Source organism: Dufourea novaeangliae, unplaced genomic scaffold (genome assembly GCF_001272555.1).
Source record: "Dufourea novaeangliae isolate 0120121106 unplaced genomic scaffold, ASM127255v1 scaffold54, whole genome shotgun sequence".
Lineage (NCBI taxonomy): Eukaryota > Metazoa > Arthropoda > Insecta > Hymenoptera > Halictidae > Dufourea > Dufourea novaeangliae.
The window spans coordinates 586,989-602,823 of record NW_015373944.1 but is presented as its reverse complement, the minus strand read 5'-3'; the positions used below and the strand labels follow the sequence as shown (position 1 = coordinate 602,823).

General features: G+C 39.7%; 1 protein-coding gene and 1 non-coding gene across 2 annotated transcripts; both read left to right on the top strand.

Moving 5' to 3' along the window:
* The first annotated feature begins 3,275 nt into the window (after nucleotides 1–3,275).
* On the top strand, nucleotides 3,276–13,013 carry LOC107185924. Its single transcript, XM_015573701.1, has 12 exons — nucleotides 3,276–3,571; nucleotides 3,660–4,480; nucleotides 5,189–5,348; nucleotides 5,427–5,698; nucleotides 5,861–6,072; nucleotides 6,818–6,930; nucleotides 9,259–9,354; nucleotides 10,880–11,230; nucleotides 11,678–11,986; nucleotides 12,061–12,329; nucleotides 12,505–12,668; nucleotides 12,757–13,013. Exons 1-12 carry the CDS (start codon nucleotides 3,276–3,278, stop codon nucleotides 12,952–12,954), a joined length of 3,261 nt encoding a protein of 1,086 aa, XP_015429187.1. The 3' UTR covers nucleotides 12,955–13,013.
* Trnah-gug lies at nucleotides 7,459–7,530 on the top strand. The gene has a single exon. It is a non-coding gene; the product is annotated as a tRNA-His (tRNA).
* Nucleotides 13,014–15,835: the final 2,822 nt, after the last annotated feature.

Genomic DNA, 15,835 nt, shown 5'->3' with positions numbered 1-15,835 from the left:
ACCTTTATTTTTTATTTACGTACAATCAGTCTACGAGAATTTCTCGTCGAGTTTAAGAAAGATCGCTAGATCGTGAAGGGTTCGAAATTAACCTGTAGTTTTTGGTCTTTCGACATCGTGTAATCCCAACTGATATTAGTATTTTCGTTTATGCGAAGGAAGAACCACATCTTAATTTAGGCTACACAAATTATAATTACCTATAGTGATATCGAATCTGTGCGAAACATGAATGCTGCCTCAGATACTCCAGAAAAATATAGTTCGAATTGACCATTATTTCACTGAAAAAAAAAAAGAACCAAAATGGTTTTGCTCGTGTAATTGTCCAGTTGCACGAGTAACGTCGAGTATGAAAATAATTTCGAGAAAGAGAAGAGTGGTCTCTCCGTGGCCATCGTGTGGAGCATAATGATTCGCAATAAAACGCGAGATGACGTTACCGTAATCTGACACGCGGTTTACGATTAAGAGCGAGGCAGGTGATAACGTAATAATCGCTAGCCACACCGACATTACGAAGGTAACAAATTCTCCCGACGGTTATTTACCCGTTGTGGTATATTTACCGGTACAGAGCAGAGCTTTTCTTCCCAATTGTTCAGTTTTCACCGACTTTATATATCCTAACACACCTTCCGTTTTGTTCCATAACCAGAATTGTACAAATGTTTAATTTTCCAGCGCGATCTGTGTACTCCAAATAATCCTTGAAATAGCGAGCGAAAATTTTCCAAAAACGATCGGACGAGAGAGTCACACATTTTTTCTCGCGTAAAAAGTACAAAAAACGTGTCGACATAATTGTGATTAACTCATGATTACAGATGATGCTTGTTTATTTTTTCGATATTCCCGCGAATCAGATTTTGATTTGGTTTTCGAATTCTCAACCGTCGTCGTTTGCGATATATATCTTTTTCTTGACGACATCCGCGTGCTCGCCGTTCATTGTATTTTTGTAATTTTAGGTACATTTTGCGTACTGCCGCCATAATATATGTTATATATATTTATATCTCGTTGATATTTCTTCTCATTCATGTTGTTATATTACTATGTTACATTGGCGTGTTATTATTTAAGCATATGTAGTCCAATAATTTTGTATGATGATTATTGATGTTTGAAAAAAAAATGTATATTTGCAATTTATATTATGATCCCCATTTTTTTTACCCTCCATCCTTGTACAACTTCTACTTCAGACACTGACTTCCATTGTTCGGATCATCGAGTTGAGAGGGTGTTTTTGTGTAACCGGTCAAAAAAACATTTTTGTTTGCATTTTATCAGTTTGGGATTTTAAAAATGTGTTCCTGGAGCATCATGGCGAAATTCGTAAAATTGTCGAACCTATAGAAGGATAAAAAGGGTGAACAGAGAACCATCTTAAAATCTTCAACTTTTGATTGCTACCAAAATTCGCAAGCTTAACGATAAAAGTATTGAAAAAGAACAGTTATAAAAATTTCTATTTATAAAATTCTTTTAGACGACTAGGATGGACACAATGAACGTCCGATGGGACAAGTTTTTCGTGACATAACCTTTGGGCCAATTTATACCTCCTATAATTGTTAATAAAATATCTTGCAAAAATTTGTGTTTTTACATTAAACATATATAAAGTTATATACAAAATAAGAGCTTGCTAGGTTTGATCGTTTTCTTTAAATTGATTCGCAAAAATCACGTTGACAAATTACCCCTTTAATCGTTTTTTTCATCGATGCCTCCGTTAATTAAAAGCGAAATGAACTTACTTACTCTACACCAGCGGAAACGATTGAGGTTTAATCGTTGAGAATCAGTGGCACGTGGTACGCGAGTAGAATAAAAAAAAAAAGACGTTTTACGGGCAAGCCATTAAACATCGCGTGACGAGCTTGTTGCACAGAAAGTGTCCGCGTTTCGTGCAGCACACATCGTTGCTTCGTACGTTTGCAACCGGGTAGACTACTTAGACTTTGCTTCTCCGCTTTGTGCTAATTAGTCACCAGAAACGTATCACGATGGAATGCGTATCGAATCCGATCGAATTGAAACTTTTTACATGCTTGATTTTTATTCCTTTCACGTGAGTAGATGCCAAACACAGTTTTGTGGAATTTTTTCTTTTTTTTTTTAAATGGTTCTTTCGCGTTACTCATCGTGAACGGTGTGTAAATCTCGTCATCACCCGGTTGTCTGCGATTCTTTGTAATACATCTAAACGTTTTCCTGTCGCTCACTAGGTAAGTAGGTCGTCTATTGTGTTCGTTACGACGGGTTGCTCGAATAATCGTTCTTGCACGCTTGGTCAGTGACGAAATTTACAATGAAAATAGATAAATATTCCTTAAACATTAAATAATCACAGACAACTTACAGGTACATGATTCAAGGAAATAAAAACTATAAAGCCGTCCCGAGCTCGACGCACCGTCCAGCCATGGCTTGAAAACTGTTATGCTATCGATTTAGGTTCTCGAAACAGTTATAAAGAACCTTTATTCTGAATAACTATTATAAAAAACCGAAAGTTCATACTATATCAGTTAATTTTTAGGTTCTATACAAGTTGCAAAATGCGGTTGTGGAACCGATTCTCAACAGTAAATGAAATCACAACAGATTACAGTATAGATTACTATGTATAAGGAAAATTTTGTAAAAATTATTATAAATCAGTAAGTAAATATATACATATATACACATTTTTTTACATATAATTATTTTGTAGTATGAATATTGTTCGTTAATATAAATTTTTAACTGCTTAACAAAATTTTACCATACTATATTCGCACGAAATATGCTTATATGTATGTATACAGTAATGTATAAGCGCAACATATTGTGATTTCAGTGACTATAAAATTCTGTAGAGAATCGGTTCTATAACCATTTTGGAACTTGTACAGAACCTACAAAATAACAGGTATAGAATTAAAACGGGACCTGATATAAGAACCTTAACTGCAACTGATATAGTCTGAAATTTAGGTTCTTTATAATTGTTTCAGTCGGAACCTTTACATAACAGTTTGAAAAGGTGGTTTCAGAACCGTTTCACACCTTACCGTCAACATAAAAATTACAAGCTTGGGGAAATTCAGAATCGGTCCATGCAACCAAGTGTTTGCAAACAAAGCAATTTGCTTGTTATCTGAACCTGGGACATTCCCAACCCGTCAGGAAATACAACACATCCTGCGTCCACATAAACCCGCGGAGTCGCGTTAAAAATCGTTCAATAGGAACCGAGCCAGTGGATAGGAAACACACAAATCATGTCGCGGCTGTTCGCGTTAACGTACGTCGTCGTCGCTTTGGCTGTAACGATCTCGATAACAAACTCGCTCGATGGGCCGAGCCAGAGGGCCACGAAAGAGACGGACAGCGATTCACTTCACAGAGAATCGTCCCCGTTCTTCCTCCTCCATTTGCTGAAACTGAAGAAAAACATTCAGAAGATCGAGAAAATCCAAACCACCCTGCCGCCCGCGAATTGTGTCTGCGTGCCCTACTACCTCTGCGACGCTAATGGTACCGTCACCACGGATAAAGTAGGAACGATCGATATTAGGTAAGTGTATCCCTCCTGATTCCGCTAGAAACCACCATTCTAGGGCCTAGATTCTCGGCTACGAATCTGACAATTCCGTCCACATTAGGTACCGAAGATGCACAGGGGATCAAGAAGTATGCTGTACCCTGGTGAACGCGACAACCACCACATCTAAGCCTACGACACCTACTACAACCATGAAACCGACAACTATGAAACCAACTACCACGACGACTACAACAACGACCACGACCACGCCTGCCCCGGTGGTGTTCCCAAATACAGAGGCACCATTCACCCAAGTCTGCGTCTGTGTTCTGACGTCGCAATGCGATCCGAGCGGGGTAATCGGCTCGTCGGGCGAAGGGGTGATCAATCCACGATTGCAGTACGTTCAGTGTCCCAGCAGCAATCAGGTCTGTTGCAGACCGTCCAGCGTGATACAGTTGCCGCCGACCAACCCTCCGGTCGTCAGCCCGCAAATCTGCGTGTTGTGCGGTAGCAGTATTCAGTGCAGCAATGGGATCGTGATCCCGGTTAACGTCGGCGTTGCGAGTCCCGTGGCGACTTACGGCCAGCAAGCCTGTCCTGTTCCCGCCACCTGCTGCGGCGGGGTGAATCCGTTGTACACGAATGGGATCCCAGTGGTTCTCGGGCCCGTTAGGTATCCAGGCACCCTTCAGGCCTGTTACTGCATGAAGACCTGGCTGTGCTCCGATGGTAACTCGGTCAGCTGGGATGGGGCTGGCGCCATCGACCCCAGGTTCTCTGCGTGCCCATCCGCGGACGAGGTCTGCTGTCGAGCCGGGACTATCGTCGGTCAACGACGCCGGGAATCGCCTAATGGATTATCAGAGAATATAGTGAACGGAGAGGCGTCATTCTCGCAGCCCGGATGCGGTGTTCAGAACACGACGTACTCACCAGGTAAAACGATGAATCCTGAAGGAAGGATGATTGAACCGCACAATCGTGTTTCGCGCATTATGTTATCCCTTTCATTCCCACTGTTGCCGTATGGTTATGTATTTTAACTGGGGTACAGCGAATGCAGGGTCATTTTAACCCATCTGTAATTATTGCTATATTCTTTGCTGTTATATGTAAAGGTGAAATATGAACTTGAAGATATGCATAAAATTTTATGCATAATTTCCTCTTCAAACCTGCGTAGAATGGAAATTCTACTGTGGGTCGAAATGACCCTGCATTCGTCTGTCGTGTCAGTACTAGACCATCCGTCTTCTGGGAATTAAGGGGTCTTGTAATATAATATCATTATAATAATATTATTATAATGGGAATTGTTATACAGGATGGTTCACCAGATTTTTCCATTTGGATTTATATTTACACAACTGTACGTGAATCATTTTTCGCTACGAATAATAAGAGTCACGTAAATCGAAGTGGTAGTATTCGGTGAACCAACCCTGTGTACATACAACTGTGATAAAAGTAAAAAAGTTGCCAAATCGCGCAACGAATGAAAAACGGTATTAGACGGTTTCAAAATGTTCAAATGTTCTTGTAAATCATTGGTATTTCGTGTAATACACACAAAAATGGAACAAAATATTTCGTTGATTATATTTAAATAATTTGGGAATGTTGAAAGGTTATTTGATTTCACAGCGCAACCCTATCCCGTGGATAACGGCAGAACGTATTTCGGGGAGTTTCCTTGGATGGTCGCCTTGCTTGCATTGCAAACGGATGGAAAATATCTGTTCCAATGCGGTGGATCTCTGATCACCAATACAGCGGTTCTTACAGCCGCGCATTGTGTCATTAAGTGAGTTTCATTTCACGAATCTCTAGATGAATTTTCGGTATTTTTCTTTTTAATAGAGCTTGAAAAATCTTTTGTCAGTCGAAACAACGGTAGACTGGTGGCGCGTATCGGTCAATTGAACCTGGAAAGCACCAACCAGCCAGTACCCTACCAACAGGTCTACGTGAAGACCGTAGTGACCCACCCGTTGTTTTACAGCGGTGCACTATTCAATGATATAGCGGTAGTTATTTTGGACAAGCCGGTCAATAACAGCGTAAACGTGGCACCTATTTGTATACCGCAACAGGGGCTGGTTTTCCCGGCTGGTACCAGGTGCCTTGGGACAGGCTGGGGAAAGAATTCATTCGGTAATATCCGATTTCGCGTTTTGTTTACATTTTCATTGCATACGTTGATAAAATAACAGAAATGTATAAATAGTTTCTAATGTCGAGTAGATAAAATGTAGCTATAAGTGGAGATAAAATAAAAACAAAATTAAATCATTGATTAAATTGATAATTGTGTAGGGGGCACGTATCAAACCGAGCTACGCAAGGTGCAGCTTCCTATCGTCGATCGAACGGATTGTCAGAATCGACTCAGGACAACGAAGTTAGGGCCGTACTTTCAATTGCACAGCTCTTTCACGTGCGCAGGCGGTGAGGCAAACAGGGACACGTGTAGCGGAGACGGTGGAGGACCCCTCGTCTATCTAACGGCAACGGGACAATACTTTCAGGTAAAATAGTGGATATGTCGCAGTAAAAGCTCGAAGTTTAGTAAATGTATACACTTGCCAGTATAATTTTAGCAGAAATATGAACCGGAGATAAGAATGTATAGTATTTTTAGTAAATATATTCATTTACTATATAATGCATACATTTCCTACAGCACGTTAGTAAAATCATAATGTCGAAAGTATAATTTTTTTATATAGTAACAACATCATAATGTCGTAAAAACCAATAGTTACGATTTTTTTTTGTTACTTCCATTTTCAGCAGCTTTGATTTCGTCTATTAATTTAAGTACGTTGCTTGACATACATGAAAACTATTAGGATCTTCTGATCTTCGGACACACTCATAGAACTTTTCCTTCATACTGTTTTTATTCATTTTAATAATATAACCTAAACGATTTTTACTCGTGAAATTAACTACCTATGTATATAAATTGTAAAGACGCATCCCTATTAAGCCAACATTTATAAGTTATATGATTCATATGAACAAATGCTAGCAAAGTATTTAGTGAAATTAATACATTTTTTCTTTGTGTATCCTTTTGACTAAATCAGAAATGTAAATACATTTAATAGTAAAAGTATACATTTCATTTCTTGAGAATACATTTACTAACTGGATTAGTAAGTGCATACGTTGACTAGGAATGGTATACATTTACCGAATTAACGCTTTTATTATAACAGAATGACGACTCGGAACACAATTTAGGCTCTTTTTCCATTTTTCTCACAGACTGGCATCGTGTCTTGGGGAATCGGTTGCGGAGCATCCAATGTACCCGCCGTGTACACGAATGTCGCGCAATTCACACAATGGATTGATCAACAATTAGCTACTTATGGATCGTAATTTTTTTTTACGAATCTTCACCTGTCGCCAGAGCAGTATTTTCAATAGATCTAGTCCTCGTTGTTACAGTTAAACATTAGTGATTTGTAATTTAGAAATTATTATTTAATGTATACATAGGTCGACAGTTGAACACATTCGAAAAGAAACGTACAAATCTAATCGCTCTGTGATAAGACCTGCTAGACACCAGAGATCAAAGTGCACCATAGTTTACGCATTCGCATGTTCCACGAATTTCGTCGTTGTATAGATTACGAAACAATTATTTAATGTATGATCAAATTTTCAGAGAATTCTATTAAATTCTGTTTAAATTACACAAAATTTCGTTTCGAAATAATGTTCCTGGAATTTCCAAAATCTCCCGAGTTTCAATCGTATTTTACATAAACACTTCTAAGATTATTATGTTCGTGATGTAATTAACAGCGACATCACGAAACAACTGTCACGTAACGTGTGTTCATTTCGGTTGAGCTAGTCATGTGAAAAGTTGAATTGAAAGAACAACTCTTCCAATAGCCGTGATCGTCTAGTGGTTAGGACCCTACGTTGTGGCCGTAGTAACCCAGGTTCGAATCCTGGTCATGGCAATGTGTACAAATATGACATTGTCACGGATGGAAGTATTACTTTTTTTCCCTCCCTTACTGATACATTATAATAATACATATTGATTACGTCAATTAATATTTTGTCGAGCTGCGTAATATTTAAATTATTAATTCATATAAATAGCCGGATTTAATGCAGGTTGAAACATAACCTTAAAGATTTTCCTGGTAAAAAGCATCGAGTATCGCTTGAACGCGTATGATTGAAATTAATAACGCGCTAGAAAGTGAAACCGTACATTCATGCGAATATTGTGCCCAATGTTCGATCATTTAATTACTCCGCGAATCGTAACGTTCGCTTGTCGCGGCAGCCTGATGCGAATCAAAAGATACGAGTTATCAGAAAATCTGCATGCATCGTTGACGACTATTAGGAGCATTGTATGTGACCCATTAAACTGTATATTTGGAACAATAACTGTGAATATTGGAGGTTTCGCAGGCCTGTTAGACAGAGAACATTGTGTGAAAGGTATTCCTATTTCACTCTTACACACATATTTTCTGTATGTACTGTCGCATCTTATATCTGCCTATACTCAAATTTGCTACAGGATAGTAAGTAGAGGAAAGGAGAGGTAATGAGATATATTTTCGAAACAATTCTTTCATCTACATAGAGTTTTCCGTACTCTGTTATTGTCCCAGGTATATAGAGTTCAATTATGTGACCTCATTTTTCATCCACAATCATTTTCTTTCACTAAAGCGACGTCTAAACTATTGTGCCCGATAGCATCGTTGCAACTTTCGCGACATCTGCCGCGTGATATATAAATCAAACTCGCGTTCGTATTATGCATCTCTCTTCATCAGCATACAAAGAATCTACCGAAACGATAGATTTCGACCGGCTTTCGATCGGTGTACTCCGAAATTGTTGCGAAAACGTTTCACCCTTGACCTTGACACAATAAAACCAGCGAATTCTACGAAACCACGCGCTTAACGCTTGGCACGTTCCGAGCGCAACGTCCTCAGAAATTAAATGCGCAAAAGTTAAGAGGCTCGCCGGCTCATGTGCGAATTGGAGAACGAACGACCTTCTCGCGATGTACATTTTATTATTGACAGCAAAATTTCCGTGGGGCAACCTCGTTGAAATCCGTTAGAACGGGTGCCGTTGGAATATAACCGGCAATAAGAAAGTTTTTATTGCCAAGGAAATTGGCGTTTCCTCAATTTTTAAGGATTCTTCGTTTTCCGTGTCAGGGACGTTCGGAAACCGTTTATTGGGTAGGTATGCACACGTGGCCTGAACGATTGGACACCAGGGTACAGACCACACACAGATGGTTTGGTTATTGTGTAGCGTCTTAAGGGGTTCTGGTTAATGTCAACCTTACGGCTTACCCAGCGTAGGGTCCAATAGCGAGAGAATTACTCTTGACGTCCATCGAGTGATTCACGCGATCCGTCTTATCGGCCCGCTGGGTAAGCCTGCTCCAGGGGGTTCGCTGGAAAAATAATTTAAACCGTTCCATAAGCTTCCGAGAAATCGGTAACGATTCCATGGCCAGAGGTAGGTGTAATAGACGGGGAATACCACCTTTCGCGCGTCGCGTCAGTTGGACCAAGAACGTCCAACCCAGCATAAGTATACATGTTCTGTCCGCGGCAGCGATGAGGAATCAAGGAAACGTGAAGATTGGGAGGGGGAGATTCTTATATATGTTCCCCGGACGTCTGGCTGCTGTGTGCGTAAGCGAACAAATCACGAATCCGGTGTCCGGCACGTCGCAATCGTGCGGTGTTCCTTGAAGAGACAACTCGTTCTTTGGCAACTGGAATCGATACACGGTGAGTGATCCATCGTTATTCGGTATATATTTCGAAGTTCGACGACGATTTGCTTGGACACTGAGAGCTTGTCGTTTCGCACGTGGGATCAATGAAAATTCTGTTAACTCGCTTCCTTCTTCGGAAAGTAAACATGTCGTTGTTTGCGAATACTGTGAGCTCTGTCGATTCTTTTGACATGCGATGTTTACAATAATCCCGATACTCGGTAATTACAGAGACCACTTATTACGACGACTAACATTTGTCATCTTTAGCCTTCTCTATTACAATTGCACTGGACTGTTCTGTTCGATTTATTTTCGAATTCGTTTGGTAGAATTAACGTAACGGAATCTGGCGGCAATCAAGCCACGTGACTGTAACTTCCAACTTAGTACTTTTATAGTAAGATCAGTGGTCGATCAGTGTTCGGTAAAGGTCAGTGTCGAGCACATTTTAATCGTGGATGTTGAACCGATGTTAATTACTTATATAATGTGTGATCACATCTCCATAAGGAAAAAGAGAGAGGACCGATACGCTAAATTTGACAGGAGCTTCTAGTTACGTCTTATCGTCGAGACGGCAACGAATAATATTATGTTTTCTCTCAATCTAACGATAGATAATTTCTACTCGAAGATATGTAGCGTGACCCATCGACTCGCGCAAAGCACACGCGTTATTTTGTTCACTTCGAACGACTGTGATAAGTGTCTTGGAAATTCCAGACAGGAAAACAGAGTCGACTGTACATATACGGTGGCTTAACCATTTGCGAGGAGATTTATACATACATATTTAGTTCACATGTTATAATACGTGCCCTTTCGGTTAAAATCTTCTCTGTTCTCGGCCAAGTCGAGAATGCAGCTTTTTCGGCGACAAACTTGATCACCTTGAACCCCTCAAGTTAACTGTACTGTTTCGTCCCATGGTACATACTTGAAAAATCGTAGATTGTATCCAACCATCAATACCAAGAATTTGAAACGCTATATTTATTCACATCGTTATCGTGTCTGTGTTCAGCCTCCAATTACAACGAATTTCCGTGTTTATTTATATATTTAGCCTGAGAAATCATTAATATACGGAAAACTCTGTAGATGTACGGCATTACCATAACGTTAGATTAATTATTATCAATCATATTGTCGAACCACCGAGGGGAATCGTCGTCAGGTGAATTTTAATAGGACGCGCGTCTTATTTCCTTATTTTTCAATCTTGAAGGACTCACGCGCTCAATTGCATCGCCGGTTTCGTTCACGAGACTGTGATGTCATCGTCACTTATATTTGAAAAAAATATATATACTGTTTGAAGTTGAATTGATAGTCTCTCACGATCTTAATCGTTTTCCGCGGCGTCGTTACCGCGAATAGTGCTAATTAATCATTCTATTGGTAAATACTCGTTTCATGTAAGCACCGTAAATAGTTGATTTAATCCTTCGAATAAGAAACACATATGCCTGTTCAAGAGACTGTACACCATATTTTTTACGATTCTACAAAATCTTCTACTGTTTCTGTTCTAGGACCTCAAACATCACGATGTGGAAACTATTATTGTTAACTCTGGTTCTGGCCAGTTATTCTCTGGCTGCGCCTCAAGAACAAACGAACGCAAATCTGGATGCCACGATATTGAACGTGTTCGGGCCCCCTCCCGACGGTCAACCGCCCGTCGATCAAAAACAGTCCGGTGATTTGGACTCCATGATCTCGGATCTGTTGACCTCAACGTCGCCGACTTACGTAGGAACTCAGAACCAGCCGAAACCGTTGCCGGACGACTGCGAATGCGTGCCGTACTATCTTTGTCGCAACGGGACCGTCTTGGAAGACGGAATTGGGCTAATTGATATTAGGTCTGGTTTCAACGATGAGTGAGTTTTTCAAAGACTAGTCTCTAAGGGCAGAATCAACGCCTGTCTGTATGAAATTTATACACGACTAATAACGATAACTTCTATGATCAGAACGAACACAAACTTTTCAAGCGTATTTGCTTGAAGATCGATCTGGAGATATTGATACCATACGTGAAAATATTCATCAGCTAACAACAAGAACACTAGGAGTTTCACACGATGTATCGTCTATTTTCTGATTCTGCACTCCACACAAGACTGCTTTGGATGCACTCCCTCCTCTCTCTAGATGTATTTCGTTTAGAACATCATTATCTCCTACGACTCTGAAATGTAAACGACTATCAAACACTAGAAAATTATAATCTCGTCGAGTACAACGAGATAAATACAACACAGGTCTCTATTATCCGATTGAACGAGTTGTAAACGATAATCTCTTTAATCTTATTACCGATATAGGGTAGGCCACGGCACCTGTCCAAACTACCTGGACCACTGCTGTAAAACGCCAGACGTGCTCCAACCTGGAGAACAAGTTACGCCACGTCCCCCCCAAAGAAAGGGTTGCGGACAACGACACCCTGACGGTGTTGGTTTCCGGATCACCGGGTTCGAAAACGAGGCTCAATTCGGTGAGTTCCCGTGGATGGTGGCAATCTTGAAGGAACTGACGATCGGTGACGGTAATCAGAAGTTAATCGGGTACCAGTGCGGTGGTTCTCTGATCCATAAACAGGTCGTATTGACAGCTGCTCATTGCGTGCAAGGGTACGTTTCAGTCGTTAATAACATGCCTTCGTTACACATTGTAACAATCATCTTGATAATTATCCATTAAACAGGAAACAACCGCACGAAATAAAAATTCGAGCGGGTGAATGGGACACGCAGACAGCGAACGAGATCTTCCCCCATCAGGACCGCAATGTGCAAAAGGTGATCGTCCATGAGAAATATCATTCCGGTGCTCTTTACAACGATGTCGCTCTTTTGATCTTAACCGAGCCAGTTGAACTCGCGGAGAATGTCGATATTATATGCCTGCCAGACTATAATACCGTCTACGATGGATCTCGATGCTTCGCCAGCGGCTGGGGAAAAGATACATTCGGTAAGTGCATTTATATTCTATTCGTTTAATCGTGAAACCAGCTGCTCCGTTTGTTGTCCGTTTGGAATATATTCGTTGACCGTCCTGATCGAGCTTAATTGGCGGAACAATAGGCTTCCACTCGAAGTCCACCGTTTATGGTACCGCAGGTACCTGACCGTAATGATCGTTCCAGGTAAACAGGGTCACTACCAGATAATCCTGAAGAAAATTGAATTGCCGATCGTTCCACGCGATAGATGCCAAAGTAATTTACGCGAAACCAGATTAGGAAAATATTTCCGTCTTCACGACAGTTTCATCTGCGCCGGTGGAGAGCCTGGCAAAGACACTTGCAAGGTATTACCACAGCTTAAGTCCTCTAAAAATTTCATACAGCGGCATGGTATTATACTTCATATATGACGTATGCGATTTGCTTCTTCAGGGTGACGGAGGAAGTCCTTTGATGTGCCCGAACAGAAACGATCCCAGCAGGTACGAGCAAGTGGGCATCGTAGCATGGGGAATCGATTGCGGTCAGAGCGGTACTCCAGGTGTCTATGCTAATATTGCTTCGTTACGCAACTGGATCGACGATCAGATGGCTTATAATAATCTGGACAATACCGTTTACAATATTTAACTTAAGAATAGACTGACTAATTTTGTATGTCCGTTGTACGAATAAAGATCATTTAACTATAATCTTGCCGTTAACATTATTCTTATTACGTAACTCGTACGGTATATGTGAATCTTGAATATTTAATAGGAGTTATTAAATTAAACAGTTAAGTATGGCTAGTTCCGAGAGGTGGAAATTGAAATAGAATGCAGATGGAAATGACCAAGATTAGCTAGCCCACCAAGGGTGACCTTAAATTCTAAATTCCAAAGGATCATATGAAAAGCTGTTTCAAAAGGCTAGCAGGCAAAATTAACTTTTCGGTTAACTGGTAATGGTCATAAAATAAAATGTGCTCGTAGTCCGCGCACAGAAGGATGCCTTTTGCACGTGTCTCCGGCGAATGAAACGGTTTATGGCCTCTGTCGTTCGAATGATTTTTTCCAGACACCGTGTGGCAACGGTATAACCGTTCCATTGTGTTTCCCAAAAACCCTAGCGTTTATTTGAAAAAGACGCGTCCTTTTTCTCGAGGGGCTATTGTGACTAATCTTCCCTCGAGACTGGCCACACATGCTAGACAAGTCCTCGCCTCGCGACACTTCAAGCGGTTCGCTTTCACCGCTGTTTAATTTCAGGTTTTTTTTCTGTCAGGTCTGTTCCGAAGGCCGACGAAATCGCAGACTCGAGTGTTTCTTCCTCGAGTGCATCGCGCGTTTTACAAATATATACAAACTCGACCCCTAAAATTGTCGCCCTAAAACTTTCTCCCGTGAAACCGTTACTCCGTCGTCGTGTTCTTTATTGATATAGCTTTTAGTGGAACAGTAATCTTTTTCTGTTAGTGAATCTTAATATAATTAAGTAACTGATTTTAATTACTCGTAGATTTTAACTTTTTAACTGACGTCACCCATGTATTGTACATATGGATGCCACTGTGTTGGTCAAATGGGAAAAATTACCTACAGTTAGACATGAAAGAAAACTAGACAAAGTCACAAGAAAAAATAATTATTGTGATAAAAGGATTTTAATTCTGCGGAATTTTGGTGGATATTGGTTTGTCTCTCAAAGTGTTAATGAACGTTGTTCATATGTTTTATGTTGTTTCTATTCAACTACATCTGGTTACTCACTTATTCTATAATACTATTGTTTTTTCTTTTTATCGTTCGCTATTCCATTATTTTTTTATCTGTCTCACAAATAGGACCATCGGCTGGGTGTTCTCAAGTCAAGTAACTCAAAGTATGTTGCCTTTGATTATTGTGTAATAATTTATGGACAAAGTATGATTTTAAAATGGATCGAATGGAATTCCATTCTATTTCCTGCATTATTTTTTCTGAAATCCGATAGGAAAGTGCATTAGTCTCTAAGATGTTATTGAGATTCTGCATTGTATCAGGAACCCCTGACTATAGATAAAGTTAAAAGATCACGTAGCACCACATTTTAACCGTTATATTTGTAGAATGTAAAGTGTGACAGTCAAATGGACTCGTGAACACAATATATAGATGTTAATTTAGATCGTGAAATCGTACATAACTGAGTGATGTATCAACAAGAATTATTCAAAAAACTTGTGGAGCTTTTTGAAAAAGTCTACTGTTTGTCTAATATTGCATGAAATTGAACGATTCCATCGAATATATACTTTATCGACAATTAATATTAATCACTTATGGCGGAAGCATAATAACATATCTAAACTGCACTTACCGAATTTGAATCGAAGCCTCGTCAATTGCCGCTATCTGCATTTCAAAGGGTCATTCATCGATGTCATCAAAAGTCAGCGCTTCAGGTTCAACGTAGCACCATTTTCAGAGAACTTTACGACCTATATACCACCAAAATTGTTTCAAAAAACGGAGATACAAACTTCTTGTGTGGAAAAATCGTTGACGATTTGAATGCTACTACAAACTTCGATATATCGATACGAACGGTTTTGATTCTCGCAATTACGTAGCGGCACTAGAATATGTGTCTTACACGTTACTAAGGTTTTGCATAGTATTGGGAACCCCTGACTATGGCTAAGCATTTAAGAGATCACGTAGCACTGAGTTTTAGCCATTATAGCTTTAAAATCTGAAGTGTGAAGAGTCAAATGTACTCATGAACACGCATTATAGTAGACGTTAATTTAGAATTTAGATCATGATTGTCGTATAAAGAAATGACGAATGTATAATCAAAGAAATGAACAATTCTATCGAATATATATCTCTATCGGCAATTCATATTAACCATCTATGGTGAAAGCAAAATGACGTAACCGTACTGCACTTACCGAATTTGAATCAAAATCTCGTAATGTGTCGCCAACTACATTTGAAGTAGTGATTCAACGATGTTATCGAAATTGGGCGGTTCAGATTCAATATAGCACCATTTTCATATACATTTGTTGCTTATATACCACTGAAATTGTTTTTAAAAGGCGGAGATTCTAACTTCTTGTGTAGAAAAATCGTTGACGATTTGAACGCTACTACCAACTTCGATATATCGATACGAATGGTTTTGATTCTCGCAACTTCGAACTGGCACTAAAATATGCCTTTTACACGTTACTAAGGTTCTGCATTGCGTTGGGAACCCCTGACCATGACTTAAAAGACAATGTAGCACCGAATTTTCGTCGTTATACATATAATCTAAGAGTCTAAGTCTAAAGTGTTAAAAGTTAAATGTACTCGTGATGAAAAAATGATAAACGTATAAACAAAGAATAATTATTCAGAAGAGCTAGTGAAGTTTTACGAAAAAGAGTACTGCTCGTTCAATATTGCATGAAAATAAACAATTCCATCGAATATGTACTTTATCGACAATTAATATTAACCATTTATGGCGGAAGCAAAATGACGTAACCAACTGCACT